We start from the raw sequence: 21,375 nt of genomic DNA, 5'->3' as shown, positions 1-21,375 counted from the left end.
AGTGTGTGAACTGTGAACTTCCAGATGTTCAAGCTGGTTTTAGAAAAGGCAGACGAACCAGAGATGAAATTGCCAATATCCGCTGGATCATGGGAAAAGCAAGAGAGTTCCAGAAAACCATCTATTTCTGCTTTATTGACTATGCCAAAGCCTTTGACTGTGTGGATCACAATAAACTGTGGAAAATTCTGAAAGAGACGGGAATACCAGACCACCTGACCTGCCTCTTGAGAAACCTATATGCGGGTCAGGAAGCAGCAGTTAGAACTGGACATGGAACAACAGACTGGTTCCAAATAGGAAAAAGAGTACGTCAAGGCTGTATATTGTCACCCTGCTTATTTAACTTCTGTACAGAGTACATCATGAGAAATGCTGGGCTGGAAGAAGCACAAGCTGGAATCAAGATTGCAGGGAGAAATATCAGTAACCTCAGATACACAGATGACACCACCCTTACGGCAGAAAGTGCAGAGCAACTAAAAACCCTCTTGATGAAAGTGAAAGTGGAGAGTGAAAAAGTGGGCTTAAAGCTCAACATTCAGAAAACTAAGATCATGGCATCCGGTCCCATCACTTCATGGGAAATAGATGGGGAAACAGTTGAAACAGTGTCAGAGTTTTTTTGAGGGGATCTCCAAAATCACTGCAGATGGTGATTGCAGCCATGAAATTAAAAGACTCTTACTCCTTGGAAGGAAAGTTATGACCAACCTAGATAGCATATTCAAAAGCAGAGACATTACTTTGCCAACAAAGGTCCGTCTAGTCAAGGTTATGGTTTTTCCAGTAGTCATGTATGGATGTGAGAGTTGGACTGTGAAGAAAGCTGAGCACTGAAGATTTGATGCTTTTGAACTGTGGTGTTGGAGAAGACTCTTAAGGATCCCTTGGACTGCAAGGAGATCCAACCAATCCATTCTAGAGGAGATCAGTCCTGGGTGTTCTTTGGAGGGAATGATGCTAAAGCTGAAACTCCAGTACTTTGGCCACCTCATGCGAAGAGTTGACTCATTGGAAAAGACTCTGATGCTGGGAGGGATTGGGGGCAGGAGGAGAAGGGGATGACAGAGGATGAGATGGCTGGATGGCATCACCAACTCGATGGAGGTGAGTTTGAGTGAACTCCAGGAGTTGGTGATGGACAGGGAGGCCTGGCGTGCTGCAATTCATGGGGTCGCAAAGAGTCGGACACGACTGAGCAACTGAACTGAACTGAACTGATCCTTCTTTTATTAGAACATTTAGTATTGCAGTAGAATAATCTGGTGTGGTGAGTTTTGTTGCCCAGACTCTTGCTTTTTTTCAAGTGTTATTGAATAGGTATATTGTTATGTATTTTACTACAGTGTTTAATCTGATAGTGTAATATAAAAACTATTATTTGTGTTAGTTATATGTGTGTGTTTATTTTTAGTTACATGCTCTCTATAAAGAGTTGAAAATACTTTAGACTTTGGAATTGGACTTTTTACCTTTTTGTTTAGATTCTTTGGGCTTACTAATTTCTCTGAACCTGATTTTCTAAACTTTGCAATAATTAGTAATAACCATTGTATAGATTTATTTTCAGAGAAGGCAATGGCACCTCACTCTAGTACTCTTGCCTGGAAAATCCCATGGACGGAGGAGCCTGGTAGGCTGCAGTCCATGGGGTCGCTAAGAGTTGGACACGACTGAGTGACTTCACTTTCACGCATTGGAGAAGGAAATGGCAACCCACTCCAGTGTTCTTGCCTGGAGAATCCCAGGGACGGGGGAGCCTGGTGGGCTGCCGTCTATGGGGTTGCACAGAGTTGGACATGACTGAAGTGACGCAGCAGATTTATTTTAAAGAGTAAATGAGTTAACCTTTCTGGTGTCTTGCACACAGTAAGTATGCAATAAACGTCAACTCTTCTTTGGTAAGATCTTTTTAAAGAGTTGCTTCCAGGTTTGATAATTCTATATTGAAGTAACTTCAAGTTTTCTGATAGTCTCTAAGAATGAATAAGAGATACTAAGGAGAACTGTGTGACCTTTAGACTACTGAAGAGAAAAGGGATTTATTTCAGATAAAGGAAGCAAATTAAACAGTTCCCCAAACAATGTTTTTTTAAATATTTGCTTGACTGCTTTGCAAGATGGCGTGACTTGTCAGGGAGCCATCATGTACTAGAAATTGACTTCATTGGAAGTAGGAGTTTTATGAACAGTTTGTTGAAATGTAAGGAACTTAGTAACAATAAGATGACTCAAAGGAAATGTCAGCCATGTGGCTAGGAAAGTCCCTCCACCTCTTGCTCTTTTTTCCATTCTAAGCATTTATTATATACTGAGCATCTCTAATGTTATACTGTTAACTGTCATTATTCAAAAGAAGGTTAACTGTATCTAGAGTAAAATCATCATCATGTCTAATTTTAAGTTTGGAGTACTTAATATTTAAATTTTGGAAATAAGTTCATCTGCATGCCTGAATATAAATCCTTTGTGCATACTTAGGTCTCTTTGTCCTTGTTAAAACAAGCTGATGTCAATGTACAAAGCACTGCTTGTAGAAACTGAATATGTCTAGTGAGCCTTGAAGAAGAGACATTTCAGGGGTAAGGAAAGTAAATGTGAAAATGGTTTATATTGGTAATACAGTATGTTGCAAAATTCTCCCCAAGTTTTGAGAAAAAATCCACGTATCTAGTTGTTTTGTGGCTTTTCTTCTGATAGTAATCGTGCTCAATGCAAAAAAAAAAAAAAAAAGGCAGGGGGGAAACAAATAAATACAAAGGCAAAAACCAAAATCAAAATTATCCTACTCCTGCCAATCAAAGAACGCCACTTTTACGTTTTTGATGTACGTCACTGTGTGTTTTTCTGTGTGTGTGTGGTATTTACAAATTGATTTTACAAAAATTACGTAAGAATTGTTTTGGGAATTGCTTTTTTTATTTTGAAAAATTCCTGACAATATTCTCATAAGACAGTTGTGTTTGATAGAAGAGAAATTGTGAAGCCCTTGCTGGATAAAGTATTTGTAAGCTTTTCAGGTTAGTTAAGAGTGAGAATAGAAGAATTGGTTGAAGAAACAGAATTTTACCTCCAGTGTTCAGAATGACTTTAAAGATCAGGAAGTCCTTCATCTGATTATAACCGTTCCTATGATCACTACCTTAGGAGCTCTTAGAAGAATTTCCCCCAGTGGATTGTGATTTCTTTTTCAGAATAGTCACAGAAGACTTTTAGGAGAAAGAGGAGATGGAGACTTTTCTAAGGTGAAGATAAGGTGGAATCAGCCAGACACACACAGTTGGAGTAAATAAATGTATTGGTTCTAACAGTGATGAATCCTAGAATGGCAGAATTTGGAAGGAACCTCAGGCTCTGTCCAACTCTTAAACATCAGTTTTACAGATGAGGAACTTCCTTGACTTATCAAAAGTCCTGTAACAAATTACTGTTGGAGACTTAAGTAATATGACAATTGCGTGCTATGTCGCTTCAGTCTTGTGTGACACTTTGCAGCCCTGTGGACTGTAGCTTGCCAGTCTCCTCTGTCCATGGGATTCTCCAGGCAGGAATACTAGAGTGGGTTGCTATGCCCTCCTTCAGGGGTCTTCCCGACCCAGGGATCGAACCTGCATCTCTTATGTCGCCTGTGTTGGCTTGGGCTTCATTGGTGGCTCAGATGGTAAAGAATCTGCCTGCAATGCAGGAGACCTGGGTTCGATCCCTCGGTGGGGAAGATCCCCTGGATAAGGGAACAGCAACCCATTCCAGTATTCATACCTGGAGAATTCCATGGACAGAGGAGCCTGGTGGACTACAGCCCATGGGGTCACAAAGAGTTGGACATGACTGAGTGACTAACACACACAAAAATAGAAAATTTATTACTTTTCTAATTGTCTCTATTGTTGCTTTGTGTTTTTCTGCCGTTTTCTTATCTCCCTCAGTTTTCTCTTTATCTCTGTATAGTTCCATCTTTTACTTATTCCTCTCTCTCCTCTTCAGTTAGCCATTATGTAGAATATTTTAAAATCATTATTCATCTTAAATAATTTTATCTTGCCCTGTTTATGGTTTGCAAGACAAACCGTAAACAGGATCATTTAACTTGTATGTGCCTTTCACAAAATGAACTAAACTGTACTGTTTTATTCCTGAATTTGTAATTATTATATTTATTATCATCTTATCATTATTGTTAGTAGGAGCACCACAACATTTTGTCTGGAATACAAAAGATTTCCCACTTTTGTAATAGGAAAATACTATTGGCCAGAATAGACTGGATGGGGCAAGAATTGTCATGAAAACCTATGGGAGTAGATAATATTGATAGAAACACTCAATAAAACATGCTGGAAATCTATTTGTTCCCCTTACTTTAACATTTAAAATATAAATGCTAATTTATGAGTGCTTATTTAAGAAGGAGAGAGCTTACTTTTTGCAGTAATTTTTTAAAGTCCACAAGCAAAGAAAAAGAAACTAGTTGAGTTTATGAGATAGAGCTTTTCTTCTCAAAGCCCTGTGAAAGGACTTGAAAGCTGAAGGGTGTGGTAGCAATTGAGCTTCATAATTGCCCAGAAAAGAAAGAGATTAGGGAGGTTCTGTAAATTACACAGTTTTTGGCAAGTATACAAGTCAGAAAGAACAGACAGTTTTCTTTATAAGTTCTTTGCAAAAGTATTTGCTTTCAGTGGCTAAATGAAGCAAAAGGAAATCCTTTATTCAGATTGAAATCAGAGTCAAATGACAGAATTTACAGGAAAGGTAACTCTGTAAATTATAATCTGAGCTCATGTAAAAGAAAACCCTAGTTTGAAAAGTAAGGGAATGTTGTTTTATCATATAACAAGTCCAGAGGTAAGGTAGATTTCATGGTTAGTGGATTCAGTGATGGAGTTTCTCTCTCTCTCTCTGTCCTGTCATCATTACAGAGTTGATTTCATTCTTGAATGTAGCAGTTATGTACATTTGCATGTTGATATAAAGATTTCCAGGGGGACAAAAGTAGATTTTTCCTTCCTTCTCTGTATATTCATTTAAAAGTAAGAAAATATTTCCCTAAAGCAACCCACCCCCCCCCCCCCACCCTCCAGGAGATCCTCATGATTCAGTAGCCAGGGATTGCTTTCATACCATTCTTAAGCTAATCTTTGTTGAATGGCACAGGATTAGGACTTGATAATAATTTGGAGTAGAATGGATGTATGTGGGGAGTTCAGTCTCCATCATAGTACCTAGTGTAGACCATCATAGTACCAAGTATAACTAGCTACTATACTGTAACAACTCCTGTTAAGAATGAGATTTAGAATTTATTAAAGGAAGAAAGTAAAGCATAGTGAAACATGAGTCCCCGCCCAACTACTTAAGAGCTCTGTTATTTGGATTAAATTCATTCATTACTCTTGAGTACGCATTTCCACATTTATAAAATGAAGATGATAATGCGTAATTCATAAAGTTGATTTTAGAATTAAATCAGATAAGATAGCACAGTTTCTAATGTTTAGTATTCAATAAATATACTATTACAGTTACTGGTTCTTTTATCTCTATACAATTTTATACTTAAACTGTAAAAGTGGTATTTTCACTTTAAAGGACTAGTTTTGTTTTTTCCCGAAGATACAAGAGCCTAGTCCAAAGTTGCTGGATCTCCCATTTCCTTTTCTAGATTTTGGGATAATAGTACAAAAATGGGGAGAACTTAGTAAGTTTAGTATGAGCTGCCACTGAAAAAATTTGTGTACATGGTCGTGTCAACTTATATTTTGCTATTTATATTTGAGGTAGCATAAAAGCTAAAGTGACATTTTATAAAAATGTGCTGTTGTTTTAGTGTCATATTAGTGATTTTCTTTAATGTAGGCTTCCACATTTTGGTCTTTTTTGCTATAATAAAAAGTGTAAGCTATTGAGATGTAATTCTTTCTCTTTTAATACTTGCAGATGGCTTGTTCAATCAGTATATCAGTCAGCAGGAATATAAGCCACGATGGAGTCAGATCATTCCCAAAAGCACCAAAGGTGAGTCTGACCTTCTAGGTTGTGGGTGCTTTGCTTTAATGTTCCAGTTCATTTGTGCTCAAGTTTCACTGTACCCTACTAATGAAAATCAGGTGCTTAAAAACAGACAAAGGCTCCTCAGCAAGGTGGCAGAGGTATTTTATTACCTTAAGTTTTTCTCTTAAATCTTTTCGTTTTATGGCTATAACAGAAGGTTGGGAATTATTTACACAGAATAGCAGCACAAACTGCTTTTATATAGCGACTCTGTAAAATTATAGGTTATGGTATTATAATGCCAAACGTGTGTCCCTAGAAAACCTTAAATTCTGCAAAATTGCTCACTAAAGCTCATAGGACTTATGTGAGAGGTAGAAATGGGACATACCATTCTAAATCTGTGGAACTTAATAGCCAGATACTAATAAAAACTAGTGTTCAGTTCAGTCGCTCATTCGTGTCCGACTCTTTGCGACCCCATGAATCACAGCACGCCAGGCCTCCCTGTCCATCACCAACTCCTGGAGTTCACTCAAACTCACGTCCATCGAGTTGGTGATGCCATCCAGCCATCTCATCCTCTGTCGTCCCCTTTTCCTCCTGCCCCCAATCCCTCCCAGCATCAGAGTCTTTTCCAATGAGTCAACTCTTCGCATGAGGTGGCCAAAGTACTGGAGTTTCAGCTTTAGCATCATTCCTTCCAAAGAACACCCAGGACTGATCTCCTTCAGAATGGACTGGTTGGACCTCCTTGCAGTCCAAGGGACTCTCAAGAGTCTTCTCCAACACCACAGTTCAAAAGCATCAATTCTTAGGTGCTCAGCCTTCTTCACAGTCCAACTCTCACATCCATACATGACTACTGGAAAAACCATAACCTTGACTAGACGGACCTTTGTTGGCAAAGTAATGTCTCTGCTTTTTAAAAACTAGTGTAGTAATTCTAATAAGAATAAATGCTAGTATGTAAAGAGTCTGATGTGACTGAACAACAACAGTTAAATATAGGCGTTTATATTAAGCATCCCAGTGATTTTGGAGCTTTAAACCTTGCGTCACACACTCTTTCTTTGAGCTATAGGCACTAGAGGACATTTGATGCTAATGAAGACTATTTTTATCAAAGCTTAAAATCTGATCTTGGGTGTGATATTCTTCATTGACCTGTTTTTTCATATGGGAGAGGTTTTTGTCACTCCTTCATTGGCACTCACTGCTTTGTCAGATGGTTAACATAATGGAAAGTGTAGCAGTTCTTGAATGCAACTACTTATGGTAAAGGAAGGCAGTTCTGTGGATGTTCAGCTTTCTTCCTCTGGTCTTCATACATTGTCACAGCCTTCGTTTTATTTCTGAGAAAGCTTTCCCAGATAGTGTTAAACATCAATATACTGGAGAAAATTGCTTATGAACCTCCATAAGTTCTGAGTTACATTGGCATCATTTTCCTGTTTTATCAGTCACAAGGTAATTTTCTTCAACGATGAAGAAGCATGTTTCTTCAAACATGCTACCACGTGTTTGCTACATGTGGTAGCAAACAAACAGATTGCAGCTGTATATCTGAAAGCTAATGGATTAAATATATAAAATGCAAGCATACTGACAATAAATTTATTTTAGTGTTAATCTGTTCTTGAAAGTGGTAATACTGACTTTACTGATTGGAGAGAAGAAGGAAGAAAAGGGCAAAACTTCTACAGTAATGAGCTGCAGAATCTAAACCTGTCTTAAAAAGGAGAGAGAATTTGCAGGAAACTTCTGATTGATTAGTGCTTGAATATAGCTTCAGTTTTGCATCTTATGTATAATATATTAGAACTGACATTTCAGTCTTTTTCATAGTATCCCGGTGAAATCAGTAGAAACTTGGATGGTCCCTATCTTACATAGGAGAAGGCTGGTTCAGGGAAAGTTATTAGCTAACGTAATACATTTCAATTAATGGGAGAGTTGCAAAGAAAAATTCAGGTTTTTCAAGTTTACATCAAGTAAGGCATTAGAATCTTGTAGCTGTTGAACCATGGAAATGAAAGTTTATCTTCATTTATGTAGGATCTGATATAAAGTAAGATTAAAGTTGAATAATAGTTTTTTCCTACTGAAGTTTAAAATTTTCACTCATTGTATTTATTTATTTGGCTGCATCAGGTCCTAGTTGTGTCTCGCAGATCTTTGTTGTGGAATGAGGGATCTTTCGTTGCAGCGCTCGGTTTCTCTGTAGTTTGTGCCCCGTCTTACTTGCCCTGCAGCATGTCGGATCTTTTCCCAACCAGGGTTCGAACCCACGTCCCCTGCATTGGAAGGCGAATTCTTAACCACTGGATCAGCAGGGAAGTCCCTTCACTGATTATATTTAAACCTGCCTATTAAGCTCTGTGATGTGTAAATAAGAGTCAAAAGAAAGCAAATCTTACGTTTTGTCACACAGTGCTACTCAAAGTAGTGGATTATGTGGAAACTGATTTCTGAAATATTGGAAAACAAAATATATACAGTGAGGAAATTATCATTAATGTAAAACTTGATAGCATCATAGTTATCAGTAGCTAGTTTAATGAACTTTAAAACTGCTCATTAGGGACTTCCCTGGTGGTCCAGTGGCTAGGACTACATGTTCCCAATGTAGGGGTCCTGAGTTTGAACCCTGATCGGGGAACTAGAACCCCACATGCTGCAACTAAGACCCAGTGCAGCCAAATAAATAAGAATAATTTTTTAAAAAAATAATAAAAATAAAACTGCTCATTTTACTAATAAACCATGCCTAGAGTTATAAGACCTGCAGTCTAGTTCTGTAATTGTTTCCCACCTTCACTTTGTCACTCCACTAGTTTAGAGATTTTATGTTTTTGTTGGAATATCCTATGTCTTTGCTGCTTAATGGCATTGGTTCTAAATAAGTTGAAAGTAGCTTCCAGTACATTAAGAGCCTGAAAGCCAGCAATTAGAAAAAAAGAGCAAAATAATTATTATAAATTTAGTTATAAGTAATATTATTTCTTCTATGAGTCCTCTTATTCTTAATATTGAAGGAATAAGTGTGTGCTATTTTCAGTACTCATTACAGACTTATGAATGAAGTTACTCTGGATATGTAGTTGTTACTTCTTTTAAAAAATATATTGTTTCTACTTCAGGTGATGGAGAAGATAACCGGCCAGGAATGAGGGGAGGTCATCAGATGGTTATTGATGTCCAGACAGGTAAGGACTACTTCGAATGGAAAGCAGATTTTTTTAAAAATGATACATGATTAAATATCAGATACTCATGAATATATATACTTCTTTCCATTCCTTGCAGAGGTTACATGTTATTGGCCATAACCAGGTATCAAAGAAAATAGGCATTAGCTTCAGATATAACCAAAACCAGGCAATGGCACATCAGCCTGGGGAGGCTGCTGCACAGATGAAATTAGAAAACCTAGAAGAAATGTATTGTGCAGACCTTTATGTGTGTGTGTGTATAGTTTTATATGTGCTTGATTTCACAGTTAGCTGGAATATTTCTTGATTTTTAGTGCATTTATATATATTATTTTATTTTTTAACTTTACAATATTTTAATGCCATAGTATGGGAATTGTAGTAAAAGAGAAATTAAGGTATATTTTTAAAGGGAGAGGATATAAAATTAGGTAGCCTAATGTTGGTAGATCCATTAATTGCTAAACACTGTCCCCAGGTGTATAAATAATTTATTTTAGTTAATCTTTCTTGCCTTTTTAATTTTCTGTAACTTGATAATACAAATTTTCCCTAGGTTTCTAAAGCTTAGAACAGCTTAAATACTGTTATATTTAGAGGTTAATGCTAAAATTATAATTGGCTTCAAATTACCATCCTGAGAAGCAAATAATACCAAGAATTCTGTATAATTTTATTTTATTTAGTTTTTAAAAAAACTTTGCCACATAAAATGCCAATATTCACCCAAATAATATTTTACTTGTAATAGAAACTCTGTTTTATTAGTATTGTGTTATGCTGACAGTAGTTCTCCAGGAATAGTCTTTTTGATTCATAATTTTAAAAAATTATTGCAGTGCAGATAATAATGATCTAGGCATTAACATTATCACACATGTTTTATAAGTAAAAGGAGAAATTATAATATTTTATTTAAAATCCACTGCTAAATTTGTAGAATAACTTGTGAGTTTGCTTAGTATTATTAGGGTCTCTTTGGAAAAGGTTCATTTGAGGCATAGGAATTTGCTTTCCTAGTCTTAGCTTCTCTTCCCAAACCCCTTCCTTCCCACAGAAATAGGTTTGACTCAGCTGTAGTCTTAAGCATCTTTTTTTTCTACCTGAGAGTTCAATAAATAATGCATATGCTTATTTCTCAGAGAACCAGATCTATATATGTTGATTTTTTTAATCCAAAAAAGTTAAATTTATATGAAAAAAGAGGTAAAATTTTGTATTTAGATTGTCTACAGTAGCTTTTCTCCTCTTTTGAACATACAGTGGAATTTATAATGCCGTTCCTTTTTTTTCTTAGTCACGATGAAAATATTATTAGGTCCTCCTTTAAAAATTGCTAAGAAAATACTAAAAAAGAGTGTTTGTTTGGAAAGCTACTTTTATTTCCTAGATAAAATGCTATTTTTCTTAAATATGAAAATAATGTGGTTTACTTTAACATTTAAAGTTTTCCTTAATCAAGGAGCAGAAGGAATTTTCATAGTGCTTTCTGTGTTGCTTATTATGGAATGTGGCCTATATAAAATAGGTTAAAGTACATGTGTAACAAAAGAGAAAGATTTTCTTTTTTTGTAACCCATGATATTTGAGAATGGAAAATGAGAATATTCAAATAATAGGCAGATGTCCTAAGAACTTGGTATAAGCAGAGACATTTAAAATTAAAATCTGACTTTTCGGGTCAGAGATCCTTGAAGTAAAATACTTACAACATATAGTGATAAAGATCCACATTTTTTTGGTAATATCTTGGTTTTATGAATTAAGAGGAGGATTTCAGCAGACTCTTGTTAGTCATAAGATCCTTATTCCTACACTCCCTTTAAAAAAATTCTTCAAGGAAAGGAAAAGAGTTGTTTCAGTATTTACTTCATTTGCTTTAGAAACTATAAGAAAACAATGACTTAAAGTAAGTCATTGTAAATAAGTAAGAATGACTTACAGGCATGGGATATATTCCAGATGGAATCTTTAAAGGATTAATTTGTCATAGCTTCTGAGGATTTATTATAGATTAACAAAGATCTACAATGAAAAATTGACCAGTATCCATACTACTGTTTGAGGACTGGTTTATAGAAGTGTAATAAAAGTACTTTGTGAATATATTTTTGAGCAAATATTTCTACCATAGGAAATTTAAAGATTTATCTATCATTATGTCTGTATGTGGATGTGTGTGTTCACTCAGTCGTGTCCAACTCTTGCTTCCCCATGGATTTGTAGTCCACCAGGCTTCTCTATCCACTGTGCCCAATAGAGGGATTTTAATTTAGAGCCATTTTGTATCTGTTTCAGTGATTTTTTTTTTTTTTACCCCCCTAGACTTCCTAAATGCTGGGTCAGGCTTTATTTAGGCCCATGCCGCTTCCCAGGTGGCTCAGTTGTAAAGAATCTGCCTGCCAATGCAGGAGACACAAGAGAGATGCAGGTTTGATCCCTGGGTCAGGAAGATCCCTTGGAGGAGGACATGGCAGCCTACTTCACAGTATTCTCACCTGGAGAATTCCATGGACAGAGGAACCTGGTGGACTGTAGTCCATGGGATTGTGAAGAGTTGACACGACTGAGCATGCCCACATGCATGTGATAATAAAATGAGATTTTGAGCCTTTAAAAGAGGAGCCAAAAACTTAAAGTCTGATAAACTAAATAATCATGATAGTCAAGTAACAAAAAGTTGTCCATAACTCACGTGAGCTTGATGGTCAGTGTTATCATTGCTGCTTATAGTGTGGAAATAATACTAACTAAGTGAATGGTGAAATTCAAGGAGTTTAACCACATTCCAATAATCCTTTGTGTGAGTGATAGGGATGGTGTGTAAAACTTATTGGTGAGGAATTCTTCCTTTTGAGATACACACATACACACACATATATATATACACATATACACATGCATACATAGTAGGAGTCAGACATGACTGAGCGACTTCACTTTCACTTTTCACTTTCATGCATTGGAGAAGGAAATGGCAACCCACTGCAGTGTTCTTGCCTGGAGAATCCCAGGGATGGGGTAGCCTGGTGGGCTGCCATCTGTGGGGTTGCACAGAGTCGGACACGACTGAAGTGACTTAGCAGCAGCACACATATATGCATACATACATATACATATATATACACACATACTTACAAATGCTAACATTGACTAGCACTGAACAACTTAGAATTCTTTTAATGTTACCTTCAGTACCAGTGACCTATTCCTTTACATATTTTTGTTGATAACAAGTTGTCATTTTTTTAATAGTGTAATTTAGGGCTTCCCTGGTGGCTCAGGTGGTTAAGAATCTGCCTGCCAGCACAGGAGACCCAGGTTCAATCCCTGGGTCAGGAAGATATCCTGGATAAGGAAATGGCAACCCACTCCAGTATTCTTGCCTGGAGGATTCCATGTACAGAGGAACCTGGCAGACTACAGTCCATGGGGTCGCAAAGAGTCGGACACCACTGAGCGACTGACACACACACACACACACACACCACACACCACACACACAGACCTGGCAGACTACAGTCCCTGGGGTTGCAAAGAGTCGTACACCACTGAGCAACTGATATGCACGCACGCACGCACGCACCACTGAGCGACTGATATGCACATGCACACACATATAAACTAGTGATGCAGTTAGGATTGGAATCCAGATTGAGGTAGAGGAGGAATGCAGCTTCTGAGGATTCAGGTGTCTAGAAACAGAGATAAAAGTAAGGCAAGATGCCTAGGACTCAACCAAGTCAGAAAAACCTTTGTACTTTCATAAGATTCTAGAATTGTGGTTTAGGTTAAGTTTAAACATGTGTTTGCTTATGAGGTAGGTAATCCAGGAATCTGCTATATCAAGAGAAAACAAAAGGAATTTTTAAAATCCCATTCAAAAGTCTAGTAACTTCTATGCCCTGGCATTCTCAATCTTTTGTTTCAGCTAAGCCTTGCTGTCTATAGTCCTTTTTATTGCCATGCTCTATTCTTTTGGTATTTCTTTGTTTTCTTAGATGAGGCTTCATAAGTGGGCTCTAAGGAGGCCCATGATACTCTTGAAATGGTATGTAATATTTTTGTCTGAGTTTGTGGAGCTTTCTGGGAAGATTCATTACCTATTTATTTTTTAAAGGATTAAAATACCTCATAAGTTTTGACATTCCACAGTAAGTAAATACTGCTGGTATTCATATAAAATTTCAAATGAAATTTCTTGCTCTGTGTAAGTGGTATTCATATTGAAATAATAGTGTTTACAAAGTAAACTCTTGCCAACCTTTCCTCTACTCTTGTTTTTTTTTCCAGATTATATGCTGCTTGGTATAAGGTGGTGGGTGAAGAAGAGAGTATAGGGAATAAAGTCAGAGAGGTGGTGATGGGAGATTGTGTTGTTTTTTTGTAAGAACTTTAACCTTTATTCATAGTGAGAGATTAATGAGAAATATTGTTGGGCTTTGAGAAATGTTACTGTTAATACTTGACTTTGCATTTTAACAAAACAAATTAGATGATGGGCAGAAGTAGTGAGACCTTTTAGGAAGCAGTTCTTACCAGAGAAGTAATGTTAGCATTGGAATTTACTAGAGTGGTGATCATAGTGATGAGAATTAATCAAATTTTGGGTGTATTTTGAAGATGTCTCATACAGCTGACAGGATTTACTGACAGTCTGGATATGAGTGAGTGAAAGGAGTAAAGGATAACTCAAGGTTTTGATCTGATTAATTGGGAAAATAGTATAGCCTTTCCCTAAGATGGGTGGAAAAAGAGGATTAAATATGGTCCATTGTTCAGCAGGTTGATTTCAGACAGGTTAAGTTTGAGATTCCAGTTACAAATCCTAGTTCAGTTCAGTTCAGTTCAGTCTCTCAGTCGTGTCCGACTCTTTGCAACCCCATGAATCGCAGCACGCCACGCCTCCCTGTCCATCACCAATTCCTGGAGTTCACTCAGACTCACATCCATCAAGTCAGTGATGCCATCCAGCCATCTCATCCTCTGTCGTCCCTTTCTCCTCCTGCCCCCAATCCCTCCCAGCATCAGAGTCTTTTCCAGTGAGTCAATTCTTCACATGAGGTGGCCAAAGTACTGGAGTTTCAGCTTTAGCATCATTCCTTCCAAAGAAATCCCAGGGCTGATCTCCTTCAGAATGGACTGGTTGGATCTCCTTGCAGTCCAAGGGACTCTCAAGAGTCTTCTCCAACACCACAGTTCAGAAGCATCAGTTCTTCGGCTCTCAGCTTTCTTCACAGTCCAACTCTCGCATCCATACGTGACCACAGGAAAAACCATAGCCTTGACTAGACGGACCTTTGTTGGCAAAGTAATGTCTCTGCTTTTGAATATGCTATCTAGGTTGGTCATAACTTTCCTTCCAAGGAGTAAGTGTCTTTTAATTTCATGGCTGCAGTCACCATCTGCAGTGATTTTGGAGCCCAAAAAAATAAAGTCTGACACTGTTTTCCACTGTTTCCCCATCTATTTCCCATGAAGTGATGGGACCAGATGCCATGATCTTCGTTTTCTGAATGTTGAGCTTTAAGCCCACTTTTTCACTCTCCACTTTCACTTTCATCAAGAGGCTTTTTAGTTCCTCTTCACTTTCTGCCATAAGGGTGGTGTCATCTACAAATCCTAGTAGATATTTCTGATAAGTGGTTAGATATATTATTTTGTATTTCAGAAGACAGGTCCAGGCTGAATAATCATTTCCTTTTTTGTGTTTGCATAGAACTTTGTTCATCCTATTATTTTTACTATAGTGATTTCCACATTGTTTTAGAATTGCTTGGGTAGGTGTTATGTGTCCCATTGCTCTCTCCTTTCTATCTCCCATCCCCAGTAGTCTTATTGTGGCCGAGGAGGGGAGAGAGAGGAATCTTGCATTATTTATTTTTGTGGCCCCAGAGCCTGGTATGGAGTATGTACTAAATATTTGTTGAATTGAATCAAAATTTTGAAATCCATTTTCCTTTGAATGGAAAGAAAGATATTTATTTAGAAACTACATTCTTACATTGCTTTAAACCTTGGTGAGTAGATCATGTCATGATGCCGTTTGTTTAATATGCTAATATTTTTGAGGTGAATTTACGTTATTGATTTTATTCTAATATATTTAAAATTTCTGATGATTGTTCTGTATATAGACTATATTATCTTACAGCTGTAGTTTACTACCTTGGGATCTAGGTAGAAAAATAAAATGTTTTATAGACTTTGTGTTTTTTTAGGGTAACATTTGGTGCTTTCTGGATTTAATTTGAGTGTAAGAGAATCTGGGATATCTTTGGGATTTTTTTCTCTACAAATTCTTCTATTTCTATTAGAAAATTAAAAGCATAATTTACCAAGGTGGTTTCATATACTTTATTTCATTATGTATTCTTATAACTGCTACCATTAGGTTGATTTTAATCATCTTCTAAGATGCATTTATTGTTAAGTCTTAGAAAGAACCTTTTCTAGTACAATCTTATTGATATAACAATCAGATGTAGTGGTTGGAGGTTGAGTTTGTGGGAGGGAAGTGTGTATGTGTATTTGTTAAACATATCTGGATTTCAATCCTGATTTTTTTTTTCCCACTGACTTTTTGTTTGATCTTGAAGGAGTTATGATGATGATTAAAATAGGAATAATTGATTTGTGGGAGTTAAATAAAATAATTTATAATATAAATACATACTATTTATATGCAACATTAACATACAAATACATACTTATTAGTTCTTCTGAGAGAATTTGATGTAAATTTAGAGGTCTTTTTTTTTTTTTATGTAATCTCACAGTGGAAATATTTTTAAGCAGATTAAAAATTTTTGAAAAGCAATTTAAAGCAAGCAGTTTTGAAGGGAAAAAAAATATCTCACCCGTAATTCCACATTCTAACCAGTATTATTTCAGTATATTTGTTTCATCTTTTGTATATATTGCCCTTACTAATGTTTTAGAAAGTAAGGGAAACTATAAGTATACTTTCATATTTTTAGAAAAAAATACTGAAAATCATTTTAAGAACTTTCTCGTAAGAATTAGGTAGGTTGTGACTTTCCTCAAGTAGAATTTGAAGAAACCAGAAGTTCTGTCTTTATAAAGTTGGTGCCTACGTAATGAAGTATGGAGAAGTCCAGTCCTTATTTTAAATACGCATTTTGAAGATTTCCTGAACAGGGCTCTTAATCTGTTGAAATTATGTGTAATATTTGGTTTGCATATTCATTTTTCTGAAAGAGAATCCATGAATTCAGATCATCAAAGAGTTAAGAACATTTTCACTAGACTAAAACGTTTTCTTCAAACCTGAGGAGTAATATTTATTGAATACCTACAATATGTAGAGGTTGGGATTAGAACTTTAATATGTTCATTTATTTTATTTACTACTGGAAAGGTAGATAATCCTCATTATACAGAATAGGTGATGTTGTGTCCAGAGCTGTGGAGCTGGGATTTGAACCTGGGTCTGTAGGACTGTCTGGCTCCAAAGCCTGTGTTTATGTTGCTGTTACCTTGGTGATTCTTAGATTCTTATGCTGAAGATACAATGAAAATCTCCAGTATAATAGCAGAAAAGAGAAAACACAGTAGATGTGAGCTAAATCCTGAGACCTTAGCAAGTATTAAATATATAAATAGTAATAAAGTATATAACTTCACTTATAAAATACCATAAAGTGAAATTGAAAAGGATAGTTAATTCCTTTACATTCTTATTAAAAGCTATTGCAGATATAAAGAGTAAGGAACAACAGCTTTCTTAATAATTGCTAACATTTATTGAGTGATTGCAGTGTGCCAGGTATTTAACTAGACTAAAACTTCATAGAGCTTATTTCAGCTTCTTTGAAGTGACTTGTATTTCGGAGCAATTATTGATTCCCCGTGTTTCATGTATCTTGTTTTCTTAAATATTAAAAATGTAATAGTCCTTAAATTTTCTTTTCCTTTTTCAGTCTGTAGATCTTTTTTTTTTTTTTTTTTTCAATTTTGCTACAGCTCTAAGAATTTAAAAGTACATGGAGGCACAAATTTTACTCTAATTTTCAAAGTTTTCTTCTAAGTGAATTCTGTTGTTATTACTAGAGAAGGAATGTTGTATTTTGTCCTACTTGGAAGAGCATGTCAATTTTATTGATCATAATTCCTACACCTGGCAGTTTTCCACTTACATTCTTCAACTCTGAGTTGTGTTTCAAGTCTGAATAAAATAAGGCGAATAGAAAGACAGAAAAGACATGTCTGTTTTGCTTCAGAGTGGAAGTCTGTCCAGATGAAAACTTCATTGCACCAGGCAATTCTTTGTTCAACTCTCATTGAATTTTAAGAACGTACATTACCAGCCTTTTTCTGACTTAAGCAGAATAGGTGATAAGATTTAGGCAAAACCCCAGTATTTGATATCTTTTAAAGAGTTAAAGAAGTTGCTGGAAAGAGCCTTCTATGGAAATCTGAACCTGACTGTTCTATATACTGTATATGTAAAGTTCTTCTTTTTTTTTTTTTTTAAATTCTACATAATGATTTTCCTTGATATTCTTTAAAGAAACCATTGAAGAAAGTAGGTAAACATGGGCTTTAGTTTTTAAATACAAATACATTCATATGGCTGTATTTCTATAACTACATGTGATGGTATATTTCTATAACTACATGTGACACAAATCTGTTTCTTTCATATGGTTATCAGAAAGGAATTCTAAAATATAGCCCTAGTATAAAGTATATTGTCATAGGCAGAAAATACAACCTTTTAGCATGGAAATTGCACTATGTTGAAATAACCCAAAAGATCAGTCTGTAGTTTTGTAATCATAGCTTTACGTAAGAAATATAGCTCTTTTTAAAGAGAGACAGATGAATCCAGTTGATAATCTGCTGGGTCTTGAGCGTTCAAGAGAATGGCTGAAGAAAGTAAGGTTAAAGAGCACATAAAGTATCTTTTTCCCTTCTAATTTATTCCTCCCTTCAAAAATTCTCATGTCAATCTAAGGTCTTAGCTACATTTTCAGAGGGATTAAACTCATAAACTAAATGTCCTGACAGAGTTCATTTAACCTTGGATATAAGTTTGTGTTTCTTAAAAGCTTTTTAAAAAATTTCACTTGTTTTTCTATTGTATTACACTAGAAATTAAGCTAACCTCTTTTACAAGGCTACTAACCCTCCTCTTCCCTCTTCTTTTTGAGACTTGAATTAAAAAAAATTTTTTTTTAATTTTGTTTTGGGGTATAGCCAATTAACAAACAGTGTTATGATAGTTTCAGGTGAACGCTGAAGGAACTCAGCTGTACATATACATGTATCCATTCTCCCCAAACTCCTCTCCCATCCAGCCTGTCACATAGCATTGAGCAAAGTTCCTCTGCTATACAGTAGGTCCTTGTTGGTTATCCATTTTAAATACAGCTGCATGACATTAGATTTTTATCTGAAATTGGGCCCATGGTATGTCAGTCCTTAGTATATGCATTCTGTACTATTTCAAAGTGGAAAAATTGATTTAATTACGAATAGTAGTGTGCCATCTTGTGGAGGATTATGCAATTAGCATAGTCTAAGAATCAGAGGAGGATAGATACTGAAGTTGGGCTTGTAAAATAAAAAGCTTGCTTCTTTGTGCAAAATGGTGTGAAGACACTGATGTGACAACATTTCTACCTTATTTGTAGTGTATGTGAGATGTATAGGTTAGTACTTTTGGTAGTGAGTAGTTGTAGGGTTTATCTAGTACTGATATCGAAAAAGACCTGTGCCAAAGAATATGGCTGCATTTTAACTTTTGTGGCTGAAGTAATGACTGATTGGTGATTGATCCATTTAGTCTCTGAGAATGAAATTGGCTTGATATCTTTAACATTGGCTATTGTTGATCACTTTATTCCCAATCTGCTTCTTGGCTCATCCTTTTTAGTAAGTCCATATGCTGCAGGTTCAGATCTGACCATGTCACATCTTTGCATAAGATCTTCTGTGGATCTATACTGTGTGTAGTTGTTGTTTAGTCGCTCAGTTGTGTTCTACTCTTTTGTGACCCCATGGACTGTAGCCCACCAGGCTCCTCTGTCCATGGGATTTCTCAGGCAACAGTACTGGAGTGGGTTGCCATTTCTTTCTCCAGGGAGTTTTCTTGACTCAGGAATTGAACCCCCAAACCCACATCTCCTGCATTGACCAGAGGATTCTTTACCTCTGACCTACACGGGAAGTTCATACTGTCTGGAGTCAAGTTCAAAACATTTATGTTGCCGTTTATCCCATTTCATGATCTGTCTGCTGCCTGTCTTTATAACTTAACTATATTCCACTACCTTTTTTGTTCTTTTAAAATGAACAGTGTGTTTATTCATCACACAGTTTTCACCATGGTACGTGCATTATTGAATTCTCGTGATAACTTTATGAGATAGGTATTCTGTCTAATAGAATTTTAGAGCTGAGGAAACCAGTGGTTAAGGAATGTGGTGTTGGTTCCACAGCCATGGTGGTAGAGCTGCGATATCATTCAAGGTCTGCCTGGCTTTAGATTCTGTGTCTTTTAAAACACTTTTTGTGTGTTTTTTCTGTTTCTATACCTTTATTTTACTTTGTACCCTACTTGAAAAAGTCCTCTTCTCTTTCTTTCACTCTGTCAACAAAGCCACCTTTTGATGCATAGGTCAGATACCACTTGTCACCATGAAATCTTCCTGGGTCCCTTTCCTTTTGTGAACTCTCATGGTGATCTTTTACCTTTCTTATGGCACTTAGTCTATGTTGCATTGTGGTGATTTATGTACTTGTTTTATGTTGGTGGTGTTAAGTTGCTAAGTTGCATATGACTCTTTGTGACCCCATGGACTACTACTCCTCTGTCCTCCACTGTCTCCTGGAGTTTGCTCAAATTCATGTTCTTTGAGTTGGTGATGCAATCTAACCATCTCATCCCCTACTACTACTAAGTCGCTTCAGTCGTGTCCGACTCTGTGCCGACCCCACAGACGGCAGCCCACCAGGCTCCGCTGTCCCTGGGATTCTCCAGGCAAGAACACTGGAGTGGGTTGCCATTTCCTTCTCCAATGCATGAAAGTGAAAGTGAAGTCGCTCAGTCATGTCCAACTCTTCGCGACCCCACGGACTGCAGCCTACCAGGCTCCTCCGTCCATGGGATTTATCAGGCAAGAGTACTAGAGTGGGGTGCCATTGCCTTCTCCAATCTCATCCTCTACCACCTCCTTTTCCTTTTGCTTTTAATCTTTTCTAGCATCAGGGTCTTTTCCACTGAGTCGGCTCTTCCTAATGGGTGGCCAAAGTATGGGAGCGTCAACATTTTATATTCTTCACTAGATTGTAAGCTCCTTGAGGGTAGAGACGATGTCATCTTTGTTTGTTTTTTTTTCTCTAAAGCGTCTTGCCAATTCGGGTTAGTACTGAGAAAATATTGACTGAACATTCCCATGCGTCTGGGAGAAATAGTCTCTGTAGCCTATGCTCCTTTAAGAAAAGACAATAGAGAAAGGGCTGCTGCTTGAGGAGGATTTACTACCCTATGCATGTATATGAATTATTTAAAAATTTCTTTTTTAATTGGAGGATAATTGCTTTACAATGTATTAGTTTCTACTGTACAGCATTGTGAATCAGCTGTACGTATACATATATCCCTTCCCTGACATGAGTTAGAGCAAAGTCCCGGAGACAGTGAAGGACAGGGAAGGCTGGTGTACTGCAGTCCATGGGGTTGCAAAGAGCTGGACACAACTTAGCAACTGAATAACAACAACATTCCCCCCCTCTTGAGCCTCCCTATCATCCCTCCATCTTACCCCTTGAAGTCATCCCAGAGCCCTGAGCTGAGCTCCCTGTGCTGTATGTAGCAGCTTCCCACTGGCTCTTTTATACTTGGTGGTGTATATGTTCTAGTGCTACTCTTTCAGTTGGTCCCACCTTTTCCTTCTCTTACTGTGTCTGCAAGTCCATTCTCTACATCTGCGTCTCTATCCTGCCCTGCAGATAGGTTCATCAGTTACATTTTTCTAGATTCCATATATGTGCATTAATATACGATATTTGTTTTTCTCTTTCTGACTTATGACAGTCTCTAGATTCATCCACATCACTGCAAATGACCCAGTTTCTTTCCTTTTTATGGCTGAGTAATATTCCATTGTATATATGTACCACAATTTCCTTATCCATTCAT

At 36.7% G+C, this 21,375-nt stretch overlaps 1 protein-coding gene across 16 annotated transcripts in view; it reads left to right on the top strand.

The window, feature by feature from the left end:
* Positions 1-21,375, top strand: part of MKLN1 (muskelin 1) — a 396,990-nt gene that overhangs the window by 287,195 nt on the left and 88,420 nt on the right. For all 16 annotated transcript variants that reach the window (XM_086395594.1, XM_086395595.1, XM_086395597.1 and 13 more), the window contains 2 exons: positions 5,938-6,015; positions 9,135-9,200. In XM_086395594.1, the coding sequence (XP_086251720.1) occupies positions 5,938-6,015; positions 9,135-9,200 (144 nt within the window). The remainder of the gene's footprint in view (positions 1-5,937; positions 6,016-9,134; positions 9,201-21,375) is intronic.

This window comes from Bos grunniens, chromosome 4 (assembly GCF_055505025.1).
Source record: "Bos grunniens cultivar Pamir isolate PY7600 chromosome 4, Bosgru_T2T1.0, whole genome shotgun sequence".
NCBI lineage: Eukaryota > Metazoa > Chordata > Mammalia > Artiodactyla > Bovidae > Bos > Bos grunniens.
The sequence above is the reverse complement of the archived record's forward strand: the minus strand, read 5'-3'. Positions and strand labels throughout refer to the sequence as shown.